Source organism: Convolutriloba macropyga, chromosome 4 (genome assembly GCF_964194025.1).
Source record: "Convolutriloba macropyga chromosome 4, txConMacr16.3, whole genome shotgun sequence".
NCBI classification, from domain to species: Eukaryota; Metazoa; Xenacoelomorpha; order Acoela; family Convolutidae; genus Convolutriloba; species Convolutriloba macropyga.
Window position 1 is genome coordinate 22632519 of NC_134471.1, and position 26390 is coordinate 22658908.

Consider the following 26390-nt stretch of genomic DNA (forward strand, 5'->3'; position numbering starts at 1 on the left):
AATTTTTGTACAAAAATATTTTTTAAGTCCAATTTATTTTGATGGCATTTCGTAGTTGAACATACTTCTTTTTCTTAGAGAGAGGCTACAGGGGCTACTATCAACACCAATAAGCATTAGATGTGGTAACTAAGACTTACTCACTGCTTCAAAATTTACTCCAATAAAATTGAGTCATAAAACGAGGTACGCAATAATATTCGACTGAGATTATGGCAATTATTAATAATATAAATGTTTGTTGTATCACCGTTTTCTCACTCTGATTTAAAATTAGATTGAAAAAAAAATTTACACCGCAAAACCACTCGCTTTTTCGCTCCACTTCCTGTTTCCTCGTGACCAAAATCACTACTCCAATTTGACTTCAAAAATCGTAAAACAGATCGTCTGAACAGATCTTTAAAAAAAACACATAGCAGGACAAGTCCTGACGTACAATCCAAAAAATTTTCACTGACTAAACAAAAACACTAGACCTAGAACGGACTATGAATGAATTGGGGAATTTCCAAAAAAAATCAGATAAGTAAACAAAACAGAAAATCAAAGTCAAAATGCCTCATTGAAACAAAAAAAAACCAGTAGCGAGAAAGGGAAATTTGGTTCAAACAAAAAATTAGGCCTCGAATGAATAATAAATGGATTGGTGAAACACCGTTTTCTCACTCTACTTTGCCATCAAAGTGAAAAAACTTCACGCCGCAAAAGCACTCGCTTTTTCGCTCCACTTCCTGTTTCGGCATGACCAAAATCACTACTCCAATTTGACTTCAAGAATCATGAAAATGTGCGAACAGATGATTAAAAAAGACAGCGCCCCAATGCAATTCAAATTCATTGAATTGTTTAAAAAAAGCAGAGCGCCTAAATAATAGCCGTTGCGGCGGCTATTATTAAAGTTTCATTTATCTTCATTTTGTGTACCGCTGCAATAAAAAATTAATTCTGAAATTTGTGTACCTTGTGATTCAAAAATTTTCACTCAGACGCAGTTTTTGAACGCTAGGTAAAAATCAAGCAAGCTAAACAGGTTAGTTAGAAGAGACTTCAACCTAATTTAATGTTTCTAAGTTTCATTTTCCATGAGACGTCCTGTCCTGTCTGTAGAAAACTTTCTATACGTCCAATTTGCAAACTGGATTGGAGAAAAAAGTTTGTAGGTCTCGAAAGGGCTCAAATCCAGTACAACACATTAAGTTTGTAGCTATAACTTAGCAACTCACTAGTAAAAAATTCTTTCCGGTTCTGTGGAAGTCGACTGGGCGCCCTCATGATGATGTTGTCCGGCTTCAGATCCGCGTGAATAACCTCACACTTGTGCATGTTCTCCACAATTAGGATTAACTCAATTAGCAGAACGATCAGTTCAAGCTCTAAAATAAGCACACCGTTTTAATATAAGCAAATTTGTATCCTTGCGAATAAACCACAAAATACATGTGGAATTTATGTTTTAGATCAAATCGGTCGCAAACTAACTCTTCAGTACGTAATTTTTTGGCAGTTGGCTTGGAACCAATTACAGCCGACTGGGAATTCAAAAACTTGACCAAGTTGCCCCGTAGTGAATGCTACAGTCGATCGCATATGGCACAAAAATCCGATCGGAACAAAGCTGTCGTTGCAAACTAATATTGAAACGCCAAACGCACCTGAAAGTTGGATTTTTTGTCTGGCTAGGTTGTTCTGAAAGTGGAGCATAGTTGGAGCGTTGTAGAACTTGGATACTAGAATTCCACCATCGCTGAATGAGTAGAAAGCTCTGGGCTCCTGAATGTTCAGCGCTAAACAAATGACAAGGTGAAATTCGTTTTCATTGTAATGTAATCAGTTTAACGCTTATTGAACTCCGTTTTGAGAGCAATTAAATTTAAACTGTTAAAAAAGCGATCAGTAATAGCCTCGATATAGCTCCGTCGCCATTAAACAAAAAGCGTCAGATTAACTAACTGATGTCAAAGGCCAAATTGAGAAGCGTCAGTTTCTTGATCAGCAATTGTAGAATATAAAACTCCCATGGGAATGGCGGCTTCTGGATCTTAGCAGCGTAGTCCCCTCCAGCGTCTTTAATTTTGAACACGCGTCCAAACTTCCCACTGTCGACATAGTCACCTGCTATGAACGAACAGCTGAGACCACAGTTCATCTCGCGACCCGGAACCCAATCAGGAACTAATTTTGAGAACTTTCGCAGTTTTGGTAATCCCTCTCCCGATTCAGGCAACTGAAATAAATGAACATAAATAACCCCTTTCACAAGTTTCCACTAAGAAAGGTTAAGTGCAAAATGTATGCAAAAATAGTCACAACGTTTGAAGTTGATCCCAAATTACAGCTCACACTTATGCTCCTATTTAGTGGTTCAAGGTACCATATTTGATTCTGTAGTAAAGAGAAAAAATTCAGCCAAAATCTTCTAATTACAAAAGAGCAACCATATAATTTTAAACAACAATCCAGTAAATACTCAACTCTTTAATAGCACTGTTACTAACCTTCAATTTTCGGAAGAATAGTTGAATTGATTCATCACAGAAAGGATCCCCAACAATCTTCAAATTCTCGTCTATCTCGGCTCCCTCTGATGTAACACCTCCATTCAGAGAGGAGGTAGAGGTAGACCTGCCTTTAGTCGACTCGTGTGCCACCCTTCAACAAGTTCAAAGTCATAAACCCTTATTAAGATATCAAACGGAAGAATACAAGCGCATGTACATCAAATTATATTGAAACAGTTGACAAATTATATTTTAAATTTGTTGATTATTCCGTAATTAGCCAATACTCTGAACTTAATTTCACTTAATGCATTCCATAAGCTTACTTCGGTGAAAGCAAGCACTTCAACATCGGGCCAGTTAATCGGGCTTTTTTAAATTATAGCCAGCCCCGATGCCCTATTATGGATGCCTGGATAAAGGCACCACTATTCCCAAAGAACTCAAGCTGCCTCAAGTTTTTGAGAATGATTTTGATAGAAATTCCTATCACATTAATCGTACGAAAGGAACCCAACTTGCAGAAGTTTTGCACATTTCTACAAATAAATCTCAGCTGCAAATGCCAAGGAAAAACACTCCAGTTGTGACAAGACAGTGCGAAATCCAATTGAGACCGAGTCACAAACATGACATTCCATGATTGTGCAAAATAACCTCATTAGAAAATTTCAATTCGAAAATGTGAATATCAATTAAATTGTAAGTATTAGCTGCCTGGGTAATCCACATTGTAAATTGCTAATTTTAGATTTCTAGCCAATTCTTGCGGCGAGTCATGATTTTTTAAGTATAACCCGAAACAAACTAGCTCAAAATATTGAGGTTCTAAATTTTTAACTAACCTGGAGCCTAGGCTCTCTTCATGTTCAACCTCAGCTACTGTGCTGAGAGAACACCTGTTGATTACACTGACATTCAACGTCGGCATGCTCTTCTTATCTCCTGTGTTCTTCTCAAAAGGGGTCGAAGTTGCCATGCCACCACTCGGCCTGTATAATCATATACTTTTGTTTGAGTTACACATAGGTTGTATCAGCATCAATGAAAACAAAACCCTAATACGAATGTGATAATATTGAATAGCAACACAATTTAATAACTGTCACGCCCCTATTTCGTGCCTCATAGTTACGTGATAATTTTCTTTTAAATATCTATAAAAAGTGCTATAATTTAGATCATATTCAGATAGATTACAAGGCCATATCTAGTCTGTATTTCCATCTAGTTCTGTAACCTCTTATTTGTTTATGTTTACTAAAAACAACTGAAGATTGACACATTACTGATAAACATATTAAGTACCTAAAAGCCTCAATATTTATCTTTGTAAGTTCCGTAACGATGAATTGGTAAAAGAATTGTATAATTGGTAACTTTATGAGAAAAAATGCAATTGGTGAGGTAATTATGACGATAAAGTAGGTGCTAATACGGAAATTGTATGTGTACTTAACAAACATCAAGAGACGTACAAATCCCGGAAAATGCCCAACTTGAAGATCAGTAAATATTTGCGAAGGACCAATACAACTCGAGGTACAACTTTGCGGAACCTACGGTCACCAGAACACCGGAGAACCAGCTTGATAATCAGTTGATTAAAAAACTCAATAATAATCTTGAAACTTTCTTATTCCATCTTAGAAAACTTTGTTATAGTTCTGTTCATATAATTAAAGACTGAACTGGAAAATCTTTATAAAACGCTAAGTTACAACAGACTTCCATAGAGCTAAATAACACTGTGAAAAGCTATTCAAACACAAGGCAACTAATGGATATATCACGCATCTGAACCGCTCAATGAAAGCTATTACTAGCTAATTTTATTTAAACTATCAGCTAAAAATCGCACTATGAAACATCCATAATAAGTCCTTGTACAATGGTCATAATTCAAGTTAGTTACTCCAAACATTGATCTCCAAAACACCGAGATAATAACTTTAAAAGTTAGTGCGTAACAATAACGAAATCTGCTGTCACGGCCATATTACGCACTAGAACACTAGAAAATTTTGCTGAATCTTTCGGTCCACATATTTTTTGAAATTAAAATTTGCAAACGACGCACACTTTTTGAATTTTCCAATTATTGCCAAACTTTGAGCAATTCGAAAATTGTCTGAAAAATCGTACCCAGATAAATATGTCAATAATTGTGTCTTCTAGAAGCATTTCTAACCCATCAACTGAAGAGCTCGAAATTTGTTTAATGAAATCTTGACTTATCTATTTTTCGAGGACACTGATGTACTGCCGCAGGATATTTTAAGTAAGAAAAAAACAAGCTGTAAGAGTTGCTGGATGTCAATAGAGGAATTGTTACCCATTTTCTAAGCGAAACAACTTTCACAGTTACGTCGATAGGGAAGAGAGCTTTTATTTGAAAAATGAGAAATTATAATGACTCCCGTTTTATTTTGCTCTCATGGTGCATTTTTGAGATACTTGCAAATATGTTGAGTTTGATATCCAAAAAATCTAAAAGATTAAGCGGAAAATTTAAAAGATGCGCACATTGACTTCACTACTGTATGGCCGGATAAAAAAAATCGCGGCTTTAGGATTCCTGTTTAGACTATTTTTTTTTATTTTGGAAGTTTTTCAGATGAACAAACAAATCATACCATTTAGAGCACCACTTAATTCGAATTAGTTGCTTATGCGGTATGTTGGCTCCCAATTTTTAAATCTGAGCTACCAATCTTCGGTGGCCAAACTTGAAAAGACTCAGTATTCTGTGCTTTCCTGGACGATTACTGCCAACACTTAAATTTTCAGTTCCAAAAACATATTAATACGGGTCACATAACTCACCCCCCACCCCCCTCACAGTTAACATACTATAATGGTGGCTAAAAGGGGAAAGACACCAAAATTACCATTACTCCACGTAATTGTCATGTCAGGAGTTTCAGGGCGGCTACACTCAGACTAGCTAAGCTCTACGAGAACATAACAGCAACTTACTGCCCACTGTTCCAGTTTCCCTGTTTTCCAAATCAACCACAATTCGATCCAAATCGACCACAAAAAACAAGAAATTTGCCGGAGAATAGCCGCCATCGATTCTCATAACTCCGATCGGGATTTAAAAAAGTAAATTAGGAAAACTTGATCGCTGTACTAAAAATTTTTAGGTTTGATTGAATTTTGCGGTTAGACATACTCATGTTTCTTATTGTGAAGAAACAGGACTGGCATTAAAACCAATTAAAACTAGACCTGTAACGAAAACTAATTAGAACAAAGTTCAAATATTGTGGATCTAAAACTGGTTTTTATGGGTTATCCAGTTTCTATTTTTGATTCCATAGTTTGGTACTGACTGTTTATTTCAGACTCATTCACTACGCAACTGCTGTTAAAACGCATTTTGAGCAGAATGAGCCAAGAACAAAAATTGTATAAGGATTTCACGCAAAATTTTGAACAAGCTGTAAAACAAATGAACAAGCTGTGAAGCAAAACAAACTTTTGATTGACGAAATAAAATAGCTCCGCAACATTAGCAGATTGATAAAAATGAGTGCGCTATTAAAAAACATTCGACTAACGTCGAGCAAATTGCTCTCAAACACCAATCGAGTGGATGACTTCGGAAGTAAACAGCTGTGGCTTCGTGATTCCAGATTTGGGAGTACATTTAAGGGGGTCAAAGTGCCATGAGGAGGGTACAAGAGGGGAGTGGGGGTGACTGCTGGGTGAATAAGGGGATGGGGTGACGACTGAGTGGGTGACTTAGGGGCTCCTAAGATCAAGATCCGCCCTACACAACACAAATATGTCCACTCAACAGTTTCAGTGAATCTCATACTTAGAGACTAGTAAGGCGTAAAGCTAATAGAACTGCCAGGCACTTAATGCCCTCCAGGCTTTACACGTTTATCCCGTTTTTCAAGACAAAAAGTCAAAGGGCCAGACAAAAAAATTGGTCAAGCGAAAAATTGCATCAAAAAAAACCACAAGACTAATAAAATTGCTACAAACTTCGTTTGAGAGCAATTAACAATCAGATAGAAAATCGTTTTAAAGAGCAACAGGTCTACAAAATCTGCAACAATTTTTTATCAGGGCAATTGAAAACTTCGTGAGCAATTTTGTGGAAGAAAGCATTTCCATATTACACACCTGTTCGATGCCATGAATACTTCACTGACACGCGGAGATGTATCTGGGGTGCTATCGGAATTACAATCCATAGCTTTAAGAGCACGTATATCGTCAATAGTTCCCCTCGGTCCAAAAACACGCTTTGGTTTCACTGACGCCACCTGGCCACCCAGTCTCTCAGATGCTACAAGACCACCTCTATTATCGGGTTGAACAGGTATGCAATTCTCAGGGTCATTCCATGCTGAACTATTACCAACTTTGGAAGCTTTGACAGTTTGGTCAGCGGCAATTTCGCTATCGTCCATCGGTTGTATTTCTAAAGTACCGCCAATATACGCTTTACCAGATCCAGTTGCAAAATCTCTTTCGTTCACCTGGTTTGACAATAATTTCGTTCTCTCGCTAGTTTTCTGTAGAAACGACAATCCAGGACCCTTTATGCATTCTGTTGTTTCAGCAGCTGCCTCCGTTTCTGTATTTTTTCGTCTCTTATTTGGCAAGCATTCGTCCTCAGCGTTTTCAATTCTTTCCAAAACTTGGTTCATTCCTGAAATTAAAAAAATCATATGGCTAACTCTTCCAAAAGCAAAGCATTTACATAGCAAAGCAGGCAGATTGCTGGAATAGCTGCGAAATTGACTTGAGTGCCGTATAATAGAGATAGCAACAGATACAAAAAACATAACCGTAAGATTGCCGGAAAATAGCTTCCATTGATTTCCATAACACCGATTGGGATTGAAGGAACAGAGAAACAACGATAAAAATTGATCGTCGTTCAAGACCACTTTTAACGGTAATCTATTTTGATTGGATTTCGTAGCTTTGCATTCTCCCTATTTCTCAATGAGAGGATGCAGAAACCGCCAAAACGCACTAGAGATGTTAACTAAGACTTATAAGAACAAAGTTCAAATAGCGGGCATCTAAAATTGGGCTTTATGGTTTTATCCCGTTTCTATTTTGATTTCGTTATTTCATACTCGTTCTTTTCAAATCCTGTTCAAGTAAAATGATAAAAATTGATCGTTGTTCAAAACATTTTTAAAGTTGATCTATTTTGATTGGATTTCGTAGCTTTACATTCTCCTGTTTCTCAATAAGAGGAAGCAGAAACCGCCAAAACGCACTAGAGATGTTAACTAAGACTGATAAGAACGAAGTTCAAGTAGAGGGCTCTAAAATTGGGCTTTATGGGTTTACCCCGTTTCTAATTTGATTTCGTTTTTTGATACTGATTCTATTCAAATTAAATTGCTTTGCTGAGCAACTGCTGTTCAAAAACAATTTGAGCAGAATGAGCGAATAATGAATTTAGCCCAGAGAAGTCAAAAAGATTTTATTCAAAATGTTGAGGAAGCTGTGAACTAAGGTAAATCGAAACAAAATTCTCTTCGACCAAGTAAAAAACAGCAGGACAAGTCCTGACACAATTTTAAGAAATTTCATTGACTAAACAAAAAACAAGACCTAGAATGGACAATAAATGGATTGGAAAAACAAATAAGATAAAACCTGATAAAAAACGAAATATATCCGGAAGATTGCCGGAAAATAGCCGCCGTTGATTCCCATAAACATGATTGGGATTGAAAGAATAGAAGATATCGAAAAGATTTTTGTACAAAAACATTTTTTCAGTCCGATTTATTTTGATGGCATTTCGTAGTTAAACATACTTCTGTTTCTTAGAGATGCTACATGGGCTACTATCAATACCAATAAGCATAAGAGATGGTAACTAAGACTTATAGGAACGACGTTCAAATAGCGGGCATCTAAAATTGGGCTTTATGCGTTTATCCCGTTTCTATTTCTGACTTCAATTTTTTATTCTGACTCTGTTCATTTTGAATTGCTTTGCTGAGCAACTGATGTTCAAATTCACTTTTAGCAGAATGAGAGAAGAGAGAAACTAGCCTAGAGAAGTCAAAAAGATTTCACGCAAAATGCTGAAAAAGCGGCAAAATGGTAAAGCGAAAAAAAGTTTGACGAAGTAAAAAAAAAATAGGAGCGCTATAATAGCCGGCTGAGATGAGGGCGGCTATTAAAAAAGAAAACCAAACTAAAAACGCCGCATTAGAACAAAAAACCATTAGCGAGAAAGCGAATTTTGTTCAAAAACCCTTTTCTCGCTTTACTGAAAACTTAAAGCGCAAAAAAATTAACGCCGCAGAACCACTTGATTTTCGCTCCACTTCCTGTTTCGGCGTGACCAAAATATCATTTCAATTTGACTTCAAAAATCATGAAAATCTGTGAACAGAGACAATTAAGAATTCATGGAATCATAAAAAAATAATAGCCGGCTGAGAAGCTGTGGGCGGCTATTAATGGTTTGAAGTTATCTCCCCTTCTTAAAAAACTATATACACAAGTTTTTCAAGTAAACTTAAGTCACGCATAATCAAGCAAAAGTCACGCATAATCAAAATCTACTCACGACAGGCCCTGAATAAAGAGGGGGTGTATATTCGAGATAATTTTTGGGTGCAAAAAATTTGAACACTGTTAAGGTTACAGCCCGCGAGGTAGATACAACGGCCATGTACCCTTTCTTGAGTCATCTAAAGTTTTGATTTTTTAAAAAATCAATTGGTCTGACCACGTTCTGATTATATTCTAAAATACCGGCAGCATGTTATGAGACCAACTTTGAAACGCTGATCATACTCTCTTCAATTATTGAGTTTGTTCTCCCCTTCCTACATTACTTTTCCACTAACAACATAATTCCTTGGTTGACCAGCAATGCTTTTTAAATTTATCATGTCATGTGTGTGAACGATCTGGGATCAAGTAAGAATTTAATTGGTAAAACATAAACCGACAAATGTCGGAAGAATTTTGCTCTTGAACGACAGGCGAGGCAATCTAATTAAGGGGCTGTAGCCTAGATCAATTTTTCTTCATGGGTGCAAAAAATCTCTCCCCCGCCGACCGATCCACAGCTACAAGCACTATCCACTGCTCTACAGATCACTTACCTCTCCTATTCTGCAACCGATTTTATATAAGCTTTACTTCGGAGCAATAGAGATCACTCAAAAATGAAGAACGAAAGCGTGAAAAAGTCACTTGAGAAGTCAAAGAATGTTCTAGAAGAAAAGCGCAAAATTGTCAAGCGAAAAATTTGCATTAAAAAAAGACACACACGTTTACAAAAATTGCTATGAACTTCGTTCAAGAGCAATTAAACACCACCTCTGTGCTTTAAATCTTTGGATGAATCGTATTTTGCTTAGTGGAAGCATGCTGTGACGATTGCCTGTTTTTTCGGAGTTATCAAAAATTTAAAACTATTTCAGCGCTTTCTGTCCACAGCAATTAGCGACAAACTTACTGCCCCTGAACATGTCGTTTTTTTTCCTATGAAAGGTCAAATTGATCCAAAAAATCAGACGAAAGATCGAATTAAAAATAAAACCAGGCAGATTGCCGCAAAATAGCCACCGTTGATTCCAATAAGCATGATTGGGATTTAAAGAATAGAAGACATTGAAAAAAAAAAGATTTTTGTACAAAAACATTTTTTAAGTCCGATTTATTTGGATGGCATTTCGTAGTTGAAGCTACTTCTGGTTCTTAGCGAGAGGCCACAGGGGCTACTATCAATACCAATAAGCATAAGAGATGGTAACTAAGACATAGGAAGGACGTTCAAATAGCGGGCATCTAAAATTGGGCTTTACGGGTTTATCACTTTTCTATTTCTGACTTCAATTTTTTATACTGACTTTGTTCATTTTGAATTGCTTTGCTGAGCATCTGATGTTCAAATTCACTTCTAGCAGAATGAGAGAAGAGAGAAACTAGCCTAGAGAAGTCAAAAAGATTTCACGCAAAATGTCGAAAAAGTGGCAAAATGGTAAAGCGAAAAAAAGTTCGACGAAGTAAAAAAATAGGAGCGCTATAATAGCCGGCTGAGAAGATGAGGGCGGCTATTAATAAAACCATGATTGAAAACAAACCCTACAGGTTCTCGGTAAATTAGCAGCCATTGACTCTTATGACCCCAACTCTCATGAGCACTACCTGAACCACCTGGACCAATGTGATTGCTTCATACAGTAATTGAGAGCAATTAAGCAACATAGATAGCAAATTTCCAGAATATAGCCGCGTAGAAAGCAATTTTAAAATGCCAACAAAAGAAATAAGATTGAAGAAAGTAACACAAAAAGTTATGTCTCATCGTTTTTGTGATGACATACATATATAGACTTAAGCAAGTTTTAAAAAGCTACCCTCGAATATCCTTCAATATGAGTAAGATACCGTATCTGACCTTAAATCCTCAATTTGAGCAAGCTTTATTTTAGTGAAGTAAATCACCCGTGACCATCAACTTATTCACTCGAATGAACAAAATATTAACACTCAAAATAGTGAAAACTGAGGTCACGCATACATCTCAGTCTAAAAACTGCATGAATCATTCAATAGTGATGTCAAATGGCCGTAACAAGAATCTCAACGACAAAATAAAAACCCAATAGAAGGCAAATAATAGTTTTGCTCAGTTATCGCTACCAGTCATTAATAGCCCACTACTTCCGCTAGGACTGCCTATAGATCATTTAGTTTAAATTAACTTCAACATTGAAACCAATTTCGGTGCTTCTCATATGACTTACTGACGCCAATTCACTTTAGATGTCTCGTCTTGAGAAACAGAGCAATGTAAACCAAGCAAAAAACAGGACACCACGGACTCGAAGAATCTCAAAATCTAATTAGCCATACAAACAGATGCATAAACATACCCGGCAGATTGCCGGAAAATAGCCGCCGTTGATTCCAATAAGCATGATTGGGATTGAAATAACAGAAGATATTGGCAAAAAAAGATTTTTGTACAAAAACATTTTTTTTAAGTCCGATTTATTTTGATGGCATTTCGTAGTTGAACATACTTCTGTTTCTTAGAGAGAGGCTAAAGGGGCTACTATCAATAACAATAAGCATTAGAGATGGTAAATAAGACTTATAGGAACGACGTTCAAATAGCGGGCATCTAAAATTGAGCTTTATGGGTTTATCCCGTTTCTATTTCTGATATCCAATTTGTACTAACTCTGTTCATTTTGAATTGCTTTGCTGAGCAATTGATGTTCAAAATCACTTTTAGCAGAATGAGAGAAGAGAAAAACTAGCCTAGAGAAGTCAAAAAAATTTCACGCAAAATGTTGAAAAGGCGGCAAAATGAGGTAAAGCGAAACATTTTTTTATTCGACGAAGTAAAAAAACATAGCAGGACAAGTCCTGACGTGCAATTCAAAGAATTTTCATTGATTAAACAGAAAAACTAGACCTAGAATGGACTATGAGTGAATTGAGAAAACCATTTTTAAAAAAACCAGATCGAAAAAATAGGAATAAAACAGAAAATCAATGTCAAAATGCCGCATGTGAACAAAAAAACCACCAGCGAGAAATGAAAATTTAATTTAAACAAAAAACTAGACCAAGAACGGACTATGAATGGATTGGGAAAACCATTTAGAAAAAAAACCGATCCAAAAAATCGAAAACAACAGTTAAAATCAGAGTGAAATTGCCGCATGTGAACAAAAAACCACAACCGAGAAACCGAATTTTTGTTCAAACACCGTTTTCTCACTCTACTTTAAAATTAGAGCGAAAAAAATTCACGCCGCAAAACCACTCGCTTTTTCGCTCCGTTTCCAGTTTCGGCGTGACCAAAATCACTACTCCAATTTGACTTCAAAAATCATGAAAATGTGTGAACAGATCTAAAAAAAAAACAGCCGGAAGAATTCCGGAAGCGACTCGAAGCGTCAAAACTTCAATTACAAAACCGTAATTGCAACGGAAGCCACTACCTTTTGTATTAAACCATTAACTCACTGCCTCTCCAGGTCTGCTCTAAAAATTGGTGAAACTTAAACCACTGTCACCAAGAGAAATAAAATGCAGCAAAAACTTATATCATTGAAAACGTTTGGCAACGTTAAAAAACCGAAATAATTAAAGAGGTCAAGAAAGTGATAGACTAAAAAAGCTGATAAGGTTATCAATTGCCCTCAAATAATTCATGATTCTAATCTGAAAAAGATCGCGAAAGCAAACGGCAGATAATAATCTTAGAAACTAAGTTCAATCTTTTCAAAACCGAAAGCTCAAATTTAAGAATCAGAAAACTCCTATAATTACACTTCTAATCACTGCAAATAAGACAAAAAAGACACAGTTGTTCCTTGTTGTACATATGCACAATATGATTGCATACTAATTCAAAACTTAAATTGATCTTAAAAAAGACACAAGCAGCAGAAGAAAATTCAAAGGCAAAAAATCGTTTAAATTAATACCAAGGCCGGAAGAAAATTGCAGTAAACAGTCTTAAGTAGAAATTGTGGAAAAGGCTTGCTATCAAACTCTCAGTACTGCCTTATGTTGAATGAAATCAAATGCAAACCAAAGAAATGACGAAATTCATTTTCAAGAAAAAGCTGAAATCATTCATTTTCACAACTGAAAAAATCAATATACCGAAAATAAATCTAGGTGCCAGGACAAAGATAGAATGAAATTAACTAGAATGTGAAGAATCTGGGCACAATGTAAGGAGCACCGTAACAAAAACACATTCTTGATTTTTGAAAGTTAAAAATCAAAAAAAAATTCAAGAAAAGCGAACACATTTCATTGTTCAGCATTCAAGACATATAAAAGATAACTAATCACCCGAAACAAAGACCTATTCTCCTGAAGAGAACAAAAAATACGAAAAAGCAGAATTCATAAACATACCCGGCAGATTGCCGGAAAATAGCCGCCGTTGACTCCAATAAGCATGATTGGGATTGAAAGAATAGAAGATAATGAAAAAAAAAAGATTTTTGTACAAAAACATTTTTAAAGTCCGATTTATTTTGATGGCTTTTCGTAGTTGACCATAACGTACTTCTGTTTCTTAGAGAGAGGCTACAGGGTCTACTATCAATACCAATAACCATTAGAGATGGCAATTAAGACTTATAGGAACGACGTTCAAATAGCGGGTATCTAAAATTGGGCTTTATGGGTTTATCCCGTTTCTATTTCTGACTTCAATTTTTTATACCGACTCTGTTCATTTTGAATTGCTTTGCTTAGCAACTGATGTTCAAATTCACTTTTAGCAGAATGAGAGAAGAGAGAAACTAGCCTAGAGAAGTCAAAAAGATTTCACGCAAAATGTCGAAAAAGCGGCAAAATGGTGAAGCGAAAAAAAGTTTGACGAAGTAAAAAAAAAATACGAGCACAATAATAGCCGGCTGAGAAGATGAGGGCGGCTATTAAATACGAAAAATTGAAACATTTTGCAAAAAAATGGTCAAAAAACTTTTAAGACTGCATTTATGAAAAAGTTTAAACTGTTTTTCAAAACCTAACACCAAAAAAGGATTTAATTTTTATTGAAACGAAATAATAGTCCCTTATGTTGCACAACAAGACTATTCCTAGCAATTACAACCAAAAAACACACAAAAAACTGACGAAAATCGGAAGAAAAAACTACCAAAATCGGATTAGCATATGTAAATTTTATAAAACAAAATTACATTGAGGTAGAAAGAGGCGTAGAGTATATGAATTATCAAAAATAGGTTGTCATATTAACTGATTTTTGACAAAAAAGACGGTTAAAAGATCCAAAATGACAAAATTAATAGAAAAAAAAAACAAAAATTTACTTAAAAAAATCAAGAAATTTGTGCCAATTTTGAACTTGAAACGCAATCTTCAGGCTCCACAAAACACAGTGGTATCAATTTCCGAGGTTGACAATTCAATATAGCATCGAATAAAAATAATTTCTAGAAAAAACCAAATTACAAGCAAAAAAATTGGGCCATTTAGACGAAAAAACGGCTAAAAGCGGTTACTTATAGGTGCCATTCAGTCAAAAACTAATTTCAAAATTAAAAAGTCATTCATTAAACGCAGCGCATGATCAAAAAACTTCTCTCGCTCAGAAAAAACTAATTCACACGGCAATTTTACTCACTTACGCTTTTAGGTCAAAACAGCGTCCGAACGAATAGTACTTCCGGTAAAAAAAAAAAAAAAACCTGAAGAAAACCAATACTCCTCTTCGAGTCGTAAAAAAAAGACAGCGCCCCAATACAATTCAAATTCTTTGAATTGTAAAAAAAATAGGAGCGCTATAATAGCCGGCTGAGAAGATGAGGGCGGCTATTAAAAAGACAATCATAACTCAAATATTTGCTAAAACTTCTTTTGAGAGCAATTACTCAGATTTTCACTTACTGCTCAATTCAGCATGTATTTCCTCCATCTTTCTGGTTGATTCTAAAACAAGCAAATCTCATCATAGCGTTAACTGCAGCACTCAGAAGTGAAAAAAATGCGCAATTGCCGAAATCGAAATTCCAGCTTTCCAGATCAAATTGGGAGCGCAAGATTTGCTAAGCTCCTCTTATTCAATGTAGAAAACCATTAGTAGCATAAAAAGCAGATGCATTTGTTAACACGCGTTTATTTTTTGTGGACTTGACTATTAGACGGAAGACCCGAAAATTAATTCAATTTCAATATTGCACATCAGACTTGGTTAAATCAAGATCATTCGAAGTGAAGCCCAAATCAGAAACCGAATGTCCGAAAGAGGCAAACTTCCCGCAGGTGAAAACTAATCTGCAAAGACTGGGAGCAAAAACCAAATATCTCTATTTCGAATAAACTAAGCATCTGCAGTACTGCCATGATAATATTAAAAAACAACTGGATTGTCGTACGACTAGAAAAGTTGAACAAACTAAATACAAAGAAAGCAACTTCTGATAATTTCCAATATTCAAATAAACAAAAACAGAGAGCTACTTACTGTTTATTTCATTGTGCACCAGTTCTTCCATCTTCTTAGTGAACTCTAAAACACAATACGTACTTCTCAAGGTCTGATATCAACTGACTTCAACTGCAAAGATACATATATCTATCAATCCATAAATCACTTAAATCTTCTGTTCTCATTAACTTACACGCTACATTGGGCAATTCGCCATGTTAGCTATGCACTATGCAAAGACCTCTATGTGGTCATGTTACAACGACCTCTATTGTCTCGACATGAAAGATCGCGGACCGACATTTAATAACAAATGTGACACTCGACAAAACATCAGGATAACTGCAACATAGACATACAGTGGGAACATCTAGCTGCCAGTTCGACAGATTTCATTATATCTACAAGTTCGACAGATTTCATTATAATTATATAGCACGGAACAGATTCTCATTATTGATAAATTAATTCAAAAAACTGAACATAGCCGACAGATTGCCGGGATAGCCTCAAAATAGACTTCCGAGCCATATAACACAGACAGAAACAGAAGCAGCAATATAAGTTGAAAAAGTTATCAACACCTCTCAAAAATTCATGTGAAAACATTTATAGACTTATTAATAAGACTTGCTGATGTTCACTCCGGAAACGCCTTTTTATTAGGGGCCCTTACTGCACATATGAGTTCCTGTGACCTTAAACTAATTCAAATTAACTTAATTCCCAAAGAGAAAAACATAGCAGGACAAGTCCTGCACAATTCAAAGAATTGTCATTGGCTAAACAAAAGAACTAGACCTAGAATGCACCATGAATGGCTGAGCAAAACCAGTAGGAAAAAAACCAGATCCAAAAATTGAAAAAAAAACATTAAAAATGAATGTCAAAATGCCGCACGTGAAAAAAACCAATCACGAGAAAGCCAATTTTTGTTCAAACACTGTTTTCTCACTCAATTTTGAAATAAAAACAAAGAAGTTTCACGCCTCTCGCTCTCGCTCTTTCGCTCCACTTCCTGTTTCGGCGTGAAAGACATTACTTCAATTTGACATTACTTCAAAAATCATGAAAATGTGTGAATATATCTCAAAAAACATTGCCCGAAGAATTCCGGAAACGAATCGAAAAATGAATATGCTCACGGAACTAATATACACTCTACATAACTAAACTTAGCATTTTGAAACGTCAGGAAAAATAACAAGAAAATTATCTGACAAAAACTGATATAGCATCTGATAAAATTTACTTTAGTTGCGACTCTAAGAAAACTATTGGCGCAAAAACCTGTAATAGAGGCAGTTTGCTGCAAAAAATTTCACATTCACAGAAGACCTAATAAAATGTGCTAATTAAGAGAAAACCGACGAAAGAAAAAAAGATAACGATGGACAAAACCGAAACAAAATTCTTAAAAGCCTGACAAAAATCTCCACTAAATGTTGAAATGAAACTTCCTAGCCATGTTCATGAAAAAAATATCAATTATCTCTTCTGGCATATCAATCACTCACCCAATACTCGGCGGAGAGCTATTAAACAATTATTGTAAAATTATTATTAATCAATTTAAAACAATTAAACAAGAATTCTGAAAATGCTCAGAACAAAAAAACCTCAAATATTTAGATATTTGTATAAATTATTTTAGCTTTCAAGTAAGTTACCAACCATTGTAACCAATTTTAATACTTTTTCCGTTAGATCAGTCAGTCATCCAATACGCGGCACAAAAATACTAAACTACAAATAAAACTGCAAAAAACCCGAGCAAATGGAAATTTTATTTCAGTGAGAAATGACACGTCCAGCCTTCAGGTCTCATCTCATAGTAACAGAATACAATAGCTCTTTAGGGAGAATTGATCCGGAAACGTAAGAGCAAGAAGCCTGAAATCAGAGAAATAGGCAAAAAAACAAAAAAATTAAAAAAATCAATCAAACTTAAAGACCATTAAAACTGGTAGAACAAAAGATTTCAACCACACAACTCCCCAAAAGCTAAAAAGAAATCGTAGAACAAAAAACTGCTAGAAAAGTTTAAATCATTGCAAAATGTTTAGAATAGCTGAAAAATGAAACTTTGTGTTATATTTGATTCAGACCGTCGAAATAGCTTCCAAACGCATTTAGATAAATAAGGGAAACAGCTTTGACTGGAAAAAAAGTTGGATCTAAAACTAAAAAACTGCTTTCAAAAAGTCGCAGGTGATTAAAAACAATTTCGCTCGCTTAGCAACATTTTTACACATACTTTTCTCTCTCTCGAAAAAATCGATATGAACAGAAAACAACTATCTTCTCTCTGCTCTTCAATTCGTTCAGCCATTAAACCTAAACACTTAGTTTTCACGTGCGGCACTGATATTCATATCCTCATTTTAATACGCTCCACCAATACTCTTCGAGTCGTAAGACAGCGCCCCAATACAATTCAAAAAAGGACACCACAATACAGCACCGCTCAGCTTACAGCTTCGCAGTTATAAACATAACCGACTGACGTCGGGCGAAATGCTCTCAAACAACCGGTGAGCGGTTGGCTTCGTCAGTAGCTAGTCCAGGTTTAATAAAGCTAGCTTTAGCTTAATTGAAGGGGCGTGAGATGAGCGCAGCGGGGGCATTCAGAGGGCTGAGGTGGTGGGGGGAACAGTGGAGGTTCTTTGACGGAGGTCCTGCAACGGGCCCTTAAGGCCTGAATGATGTATAGGGGGTGAGAATTGGGGGGAGGGGTAAAGTCATGAAGCGCTGATGCTTGGGGACAGTGGGGGGGGGCATAAAAAACCAACAGGACAAATAGTGCTACAAACTCAGTTTGGGAGCAATTAATAAAATCTAAAATTGAAATCTACATAAAATTTCCTTAACAAAGAGGCTTAACTAAAGAATTGTGACTCGCACCACTTCCTGTTTCGGCGTGACCAAAATCACTACAATTTGATTTCAAAATTCAAGACAATATGTGAACAGATCTTGAAAAACATAGCCTGAAGAATTCCGGAACCGACTCGAAAATTGAAAATGGTCACGGAACCAAGATATATTCTGCATAAATTTACTTAGCATTCTGAAACGTCAGCAAAAACATGAGAAAACTTGACTCCAAAAATCATGAAAATGTGTGAATATATCTCAAAAAAAATTGCCCGAAGAAATCCGGAAACGAATCGAAAAATGAACATGCTCACGGAACTAATATACACTCTACATAACTAAACTTACCATTTTGAAACGTCAGGAAAAATAACAAGAGAAAATTATCTGACAAAAACTGATATAGCATCTGATAAAATCTACTTTAGTTGCGACTCTAAAAAAACTATTGACGAAAGACCCTGTTTTTCATGTTTATGTTTTCTCGCTTTCAAAAAAATCGATGTGAACAGAAAACAACTCTTTCTCTCTCTGCTTTTCAATTCGTTCAGCCAATTGACCTGAACACTTAATTTTCATATGCGGCAATGACATTTACATCCTGTTTTAAATACACTCCGAAAAACAATCGATAAAGAAGACGCTCCACCAATACACCTCTTCGAGTCGCAAAAAGACAGCGCCCCGATACAATTCAAACTTTTTGAATTGTACAAAACCAAGGACACCGCAATATAGCTTCGAACAGCTTACAGCTTCGCAGCTATAAACAGTCGACTAACGTCGGGCGAATTGCTCGAACGCCCGTCGAGCGGTTGGCTTCCTCAGAAGCTAGCCACGGATTAGTTAGCCTAGCTTTAGCTTAATTGAAGGGGCGTGAGGTGAGCGCAGCTGGGTCCTCGAGGTGACTGAGGGGTGGGGGTTTTGGCGGGGTTCGTGCACGATGCACTTACGGACTGAACAATGTGCAGGGGGTGGGGATTGGCGGGAGGGCTGAAGTGTTTCGGGACCGATGTTGGGGTGGGGGGGGGGGGGAGGTTGCGGGAGGGAGGTTCGGGTGTGTGGGCTCAACCGCCCTTCACACCATAGTATGTCTCCAAAACAGTTTCTGTGAATCGCATACTTGGAGACTAATAAGCTGAAAGACTCTAAGAGAACTTAATGCCCTCTGGGCGCTACCTATTTATCCTGTTTTCGAGGACGAAAAGTCAAATGTGTCAGACGAAAAATCGGTCAAGCAAAAAATCGCATAAAAAGACCAGCAGGAATAATAACATAACCAACTAACGTCGGGCGAATTGCTCTCAAACGACCGGCGAGCGGTTGGATTCGTCAGTAGCTAGCCACGGGGGGTGCACCGGGGGCTGATGGGGGGGCAACACGGGGTGGGGGGGGGGGGGTGCAACAGCGCGGTGGGGGGTGGAGGCAGTAGTGGGGTGGGGGCAACAGGGGGGGTCTCATTCTCTAAGAACCGCCCTTCACACCATAAGAATAAGTCTCCAAAACAGTTTGAGCTGAAACAGAGCTGAAAGGCTCTAAGAGCACTTAATGCCCGCTGGGCGCTACCTGTTTATCCCGTTTTTGAGGACGGAAAGTCAAAAGCGTCAGACGAAAAATCGGTCAAGCGAAAAATCGCATAAAAAAAGACCAACAGGACTAATATAATTGCTACAAACTTTGTTTGAGAGCAATTAATAATTGCTACAAACTTCGTTTGAGAGCAATTAGAAAACTTGAATTATAATCTACATAAAATTTCCTCAAATTACATCAAGAGGTATAACCAAAAAATTGTACCCGCTTCAGAAGGTGGCTTCAAACCGACGAACAATACATCCTGTTCTCACAAACAAACAATATAAAAACAATTTAATCATATCCAGGTCACGGGTATGATAAGCTTGAAAAAATTTACCTCCAAGAGCATTTTGAACAATTTGCTGAAAATGATTTGCGAGAGATTCCATCGATCCTTTTCCACCTACATCGTCTGCAATATCCTTCTTAACTGCCACATGTGTATCGCTTCTAGCAGACACTGTTGCCTAAAAAATTCCATGTTTCTTAAAATGATATACTAGGTTAATTAGTGTTATATAACACTTTAATTTCATGCCAAACTCTAAAATAAAACTGTCTGAAACTATCGCGCATCAAGAAAACCGAAAGCAATGGCCGTCTTGTTATCTCAAATGAAAAGATCAGCCACAAAATGAAACCTTTTGGCCTGCAACCAAAACAGATCACCCAGTAAATAAAATAACTGTGTAGATCCAGGATGCTAGCCCGCTGATATTTTGTGCTATGAAATCTTAACTTAAGCATTGTGCAACGGTTGTAGAATGTTTACTCATTATAGATTTAAAAGGATGGAAAACAATATTGATGGAAAAACATGTGAAAAGGATTGTATAAATTTGCGCCAGCTATTAGCATTTCTGAAACTCACTGGCATAAATTGCCAACAGTTGTTTTCAAAAATATTTTTTCCTTCATATTTCCTTCTGAAACTATTTTTATATTTTTCTTAAAAATTTTTTCCATAATTAAGCCAGCCGGATAAGAAAAACGCTTATTTGATTTGAGGAGGCTGATTAAAAAAATTTTACGAAAAAATAGGACATTTTACTATTTAACTCAGAAACGGCAATAATCAGCTTGTAATGTTTTTTAAAAAGATACCTTTGATGAATCAGCTGGTAGAAAGTCGGATAACACCACAAAATATACTGTTGAGACGCAATAGTTAAAAAAATCCTCAAGACCAAGGACGACAACCAAAGACCGAAAACAGTGATTAATAAACATTCTGATTTCGATTAACCTTTATTACCAAAACAAATTTTATATATAAATCTCTACAAAAAACGCCTTATTATTTATATTGGGTGGCCTCTATTGTTAAAAAGTGTGTGCAATTCAGACCCTAAGTTAAAAAGACCAGTCAGACAGAAGACGAGAAGTAAGTCGGACAAATTCTCAATTCAGTTCTATCTTCATCTTCAAATCAAATATGAAACACAACAAGTATCCCTTACGCAATAGAGGCTCCCAATGCTCAGATGATATGCATTAAATTTCCTTGAGTTTACATTTCGAATTTAGATCTAATAAGTGAGTGCAGAAGACATTTGAGTGAGATCAACGAATTTATCAAACGACTGACTTAGACATATGCAGAAAGCAGTACAAAATTACGATATGCATACAAACTCAGCTACGGAGTGGTAGAAGTTAACAAAAATTCCTTTGACTCCGAGGCACGTAAACTTAGCAAGACGACTGATTAAAAATTTAACCAAAATATTTTGCAATACAGCCCCCTATTACTAAACTAAACATAACCGACTAAACGTCGAAAGAATTGCTCTCGAACGACTAGTGGGAGCTCTAAGCAATTGCAGCCTGCTTCAGTCGGAGGGTGGAGGGAGGGACGGGGGCCTAAATGGAACTAAGAAATTCAATAGTGGGCTTCAAATAACCACATTAGAGATTAACATATACCACTATTAAGATTTAAAGTAAACATGGCACCAGTTTCGGCGCAATTTTCATTTGACTTTTAGTATTAAAATGCCGCCCAATAAATTCAGCTGCTTGAAATTGTGATTGGGAGAGAATTCTAGATCACGCGAAACGCAAAAAGTCAAGGGCGAAAAGTCACTCAAAAAGACAAAATTGTCAAGAGAAAAATTTGCATAAAAAACAGGGCCGGTAGAATACCGGAAACGACTCGAATAGTGGGTGGGTAGATAGGTTGGGGAGATGGGTAGTGCTGGGGTAGTTGGGGGGGGGGGGTAGGTGGTGGTAGCTAGGTGAAGGGAGGGGGTAGGGGTAGGTGGGGGGTAAGTTGGGGGGGGGGGGGGGTAGGTAGGTGTTGGAGGGGTAGATAGGCGGTGGGGATTTGTGCGGTGTAGTTTAGAAAATTAAGGGTGACTTATATAGAAACAAAAAAATCTCAAAATGACCTCTTCACCTTGAACATTACCAGCAGTTCCTAATTACTATACATTACAAACGAAGCTACTGTTGAAGTCCAATGTTCGAAAACAGAAGTCAACAACCAAAAACGGAGGTAAATGCTCGAACAGAAAGAAGTCAAATTCAAGTCATGAACAAACTTATTTTCTGCTAAAAAAACCTGTAGAATCTCAATACTCCTCTTCGAGTCGTAAAAACTTGTAGAATCTCAATACTCCTCTTCGAGTCGTAAAAAGACACACACGTTTACAATAATTGCTATGAACTTCGTTCAAGAGCAATTAAACACGCTATTTACCTCACGATACAACTCCGCTTTTTACCTCACGATACAACTCAAAAAATAATTTAAAAAAGGAAAACAAACTATCAATTTCTAAACAACTCATGAGTTCAAAACGTTAGTTCTTAGCAGATCTTGCGACAGTTTCTCCTGGTAACAGACAGACTATGGTATCAAAGAGCTACGTATAGCATAATTTTTCCTCTTAAATGATTGCTCAGTAAGCATGATTTGCGTTACGGCGTTAGACAGAAGTTTTAAACTTTCATGCCCTTTTCTTTGATCAAATAAATTTTCAAATCTTTTATTGTTTGCCTAGTTGTTGCGGAATGAAATCAGGTTCGGGTGAAAAGCATGCTCACAATCGTCACCTGAAAATAGTAGTTTTGGGGCAAATAGTCAAGCGAAGACTCCCAGAATTATCAATAAAGGAACGAAAAAAGTTATAAATCGATAGTTTAAAAGGCACAAAATCCCATTGGTGCAACTCAAAGCGACCCTTAACTTTCTCCCGCTACAATGCGATTTTACTGAAGAGCAGTAAGACATTCTTAAAAATGGAGTGCTATCAAGAAATCCAGCAAAAAGTCAGTTTGAAGACAAATGGCAAGTTTGGGATCAAAATGGCTAATTGATAGACTCATGAATGCCTTCTCCTTCTCAAAAAACTGTTTCTACTGATAGAACGAGATAGTGTATCTCCCCATCTACAGAATCGGTCGAGCTTTATGAAATGGAACAAGAATTGTGAAAAACGAACGATTTTAGTTCAGACGCGCAGTCATGTTTTGGTGTTCAAAGGTGGGCACAAACTTCTGGTTAGATGTCTGAAAAGGTTAATTGCTTGGAGTGATTTAAAAATTACAGAAACATCTATTTTAGTTGTCTTGCTCTGTAACAAGACAATGCCCCCTGTGCATGAATTATAGATTGTCAGCATTTTTTTTCCAAGAAAAGGACTGAAAGTTACTGGATGGGCCAGCTCTTCAACTGAAAATCATTACGTATAATATTAGATTGGTACATACAAAAGAGGTATGGGGAACACAATGGAAAAGCGACTAAATGATTAAAACATAGTTGACATTTTGCCAGAAAATAGCTACAATAGCTTCATAGATCTGCAGTCTCAAATCAAAAAACAAAAATCTTTATATTGAATGGTGAGATTGATATGTTAAACGCTTAAAGAGAATATGTTTATATTGCTGCTTCTATTAGCTGCTCTCAAATAAACTTCAATTAGAGTGACACACGCTCACTTGACCTTCTCTTTGAAGTAAAGAAAAGTCAATTTCAGAAGGAGGAAGTCATTTATGAGAGCGAGGTAAGTCACGGGTGACCAAAAACTTAATCACTGGAAAGAACAAAAAAACTAGCTTCACTAAGAGTGAAAAATGACGTCGCGCACGCAATTCAGCTGAAATTGCATGAACGAATAAACAGAAGGCATATTTGAAGAAATTATGATTTGAACAAAAAACCTTCAATTAATGACACACGTTGGCCTTATCTTGAATCGAAATAAAGAAAAGTTAATTTCAGAGTGTGGAAGTCATTTGTGAGAGAACAATAAGTCCCGAGTGACCAAACACTTAATCAAGAGAAAGAACAAAAAAAAGAGCTCCACTAAAAAGTGAAAAAATGACGTCAGGCACGCAATTCATATGGAATTGCATGAACCAAAAAACAAGAAAATTTGAAGAAATTGTGACCTCATGTGGTCACAACAAAAATCTTGGCGACGAAATAAATATAGCAAGACAACCTGAAATACAATCCAAACAATTGAATAAAAAATTTAGAACTACTGTATCTGACAAGCAGATCAACTGAACAATGCTAGCCGTAATGACAAACACTCTCAAAAATTTAGAGGAAATAAAACAGTCAAACAAACTAACAAAAAAACAATTATTGCTAAAAAAAATTGAAGCTTGTAACCCGAAGGCCAAAATTGATTCATTTAAACATACCCACTAACCGACGCACAAACATTGAAAGTGTTTATTGGCCACTAAAGTTTTAAAAAACCTCGATAAATAAGGCAAACAATTCCAAAAAAAAAACAAATTGAAAATTTACTTAAAGTTTCCAAATTTCGCAATTTCAAAATGTTGAAAAACATTTTTCGTCTCCCGAATCTCTAGTAACCCATCTGCAAGACCTAAAAAAGTTTCATTGGCCCTTAACAATTTATAAACTGTTGCTTATATTCGTGATACTAAAATCTTCAGGACCATTTCATTGTCTCCAAAAACTCCGATGTCCAACTCTAAACCTAGAAAGGTTCACTGGCCTATAAAGAATGATACTTAGAAAATAAAAATAATTTAAGGAAAATGTCATCAAAAATTACACAAAATCGTGATATTATACTGTTGAAAACCATTCCCTTGCCCCTAGCAGCTATGCAGTAACCAATTATTAAACTCATGAGGCGGCTCCCTGGCCCCTGAGGCTGCAAACATTAAAATTACAAAAATTTTTGAAAAAACCTAATTGCAAAAATTATTTATCGTTTTGCGAGATTATTATTGAATGTATAGCTAAAAGAAAGGTCAAAAAATGTAAGTACGTCTTGCAAGAGACCTTTATCAATTTTGACAGAGGTCAGTTTAAGATCAAACAAACTCAAAAAATGACAAAAAACTTTAAAAATTGCACCACTTTGGGCTCAAACTCCTGAAAATGACGTTTTAACCTTTCATTAAGGTCTTCCCAGCATCTAAAGATCAAAGTCATGGAGAAACGTCTTGAAATATCTTTAAAACGGACAGAGCACCAATACAAACCATATTCTTTGGATTGTAAAAACCGAGAAGGCCAATAAAAGCCCCAGCTATCGTTTTGTGGCTATTAGAAAACGATGGGAGCAATATTAGCTTTGCAATTGGTTTGCGACTACTAGTAATTTTTTTGCTTAAATCCGCCATATCAATTTCGCTAACCCCAACTATTTTTGGCTTAAAAAGGTTTTCTCAGGCTGTTGCGGGCAATTTACAGGGAGAAGTATCATCAGACAAATACATATTCGAAGTGAAATAGCTATTTTATGATGCTGGATTGCAGCCCAGCTTTTGGAAGCTTATGTTGTATTCTAATCTTGAAAATGATTTAACATAGTGGTCAAGCTTTGAGGGTTGAACGATGGTGTTTCAAAAATCACCAGCTGCAGGAGGATGGACGCAAGAAGCAGTGGGGGGGGGGGGGGGGGGAAGGGGGAGGGAGGGGAGTTGGGGCGAGATTAAGAACCTTGAGATTAAAAATTGACTTTAAAAACAGTTTCAGTCAATCACGTACTTAGAGACTAGTAAGGTGTAAGTCTCTAAGAGAGCTGCTCAGCCACTTAATGACCTCCGGGAGCTACCTGTTGAGGAGGAAAAGCGAAAAGGGTCAGACGGAAAATCGCTCAACCAAAAACTGCATCAAAAAGACCGCAGGACTAATAAAAATAAAATTGTTAAAAACTTCGTTTGAGAGATATTAAACATGTCAACCTGTGATAAAGTGAGCTGCTTCATTTGATGCCGTACCTCCTCTTGCTCCATTTTTTCTTCCCCATCATCTCTAATGCCCTGATTCTCCGTGTGAACATGCCTCTGCTTCAACTCCGTTGGTATAGGCATATCGTCCAAACACTCGCCCCTAGACAGTCGCTGGCAAAATTCTAGAATTTTCGGCTGAATCTTGCACTCAATCTGTGCTCCTGGAACACAATATGTTAAGATGAAGTTATGATAACATAAGACAATCAGAGCAACAAGTTTCGCATTACTCCCAGCCTAAGAACATAGGTACA

At 36.6% G+C, this 26390-nt stretch overlaps 1 protein-coding gene across 2 annotated transcripts in view; it reads right to left on the reverse strand.

The window, feature by feature from the left end:
* Window positions 1-26390, reverse strand: part of LOC142337515 (uncharacterized) — a 42470-nt gene that overhangs the window by 15642 nt on the left and 438 nt on the right. The window contains exons 2-11 of one of the 2 annotated variants that reach the window (XM_075386797.1): window positions 26125-26297; window positions 20240-20369; window positions 15484-15528; window positions 14907-14948; window positions 6642-7173; window positions 3347-3493; window positions 2499-2652; window positions 1954-2227; window positions 1656-1787; window positions 1227-1376 (exon numbers count right to left, since the gene is read on the reverse strand). In XM_075386797.1, the coding sequence (XP_075242912.1) occupies window positions 1227-1376; window positions 1656-1787; window positions 1954-2227; window positions 2499-2652; window positions 3347-3493; window positions 6642-7173; window positions 14907-14948; window positions 15484-15528; window positions 20240-20369; window positions 26125-26297 (1779 nt within the window). Of the gene's footprint in view, window positions 1-1226; window positions 1377-1655; window positions 1788-1953; window positions 2228-2498; window positions 2653-3346; window positions 3494-6641; window positions 7174-14906; window positions 14949-15483; window positions 15529-20239; window positions 20370-26088; window positions 26298-26390 lie in introns of both variants that reach the window. The other variant, XM_075386795.1, reaches the window with a different exon arrangement.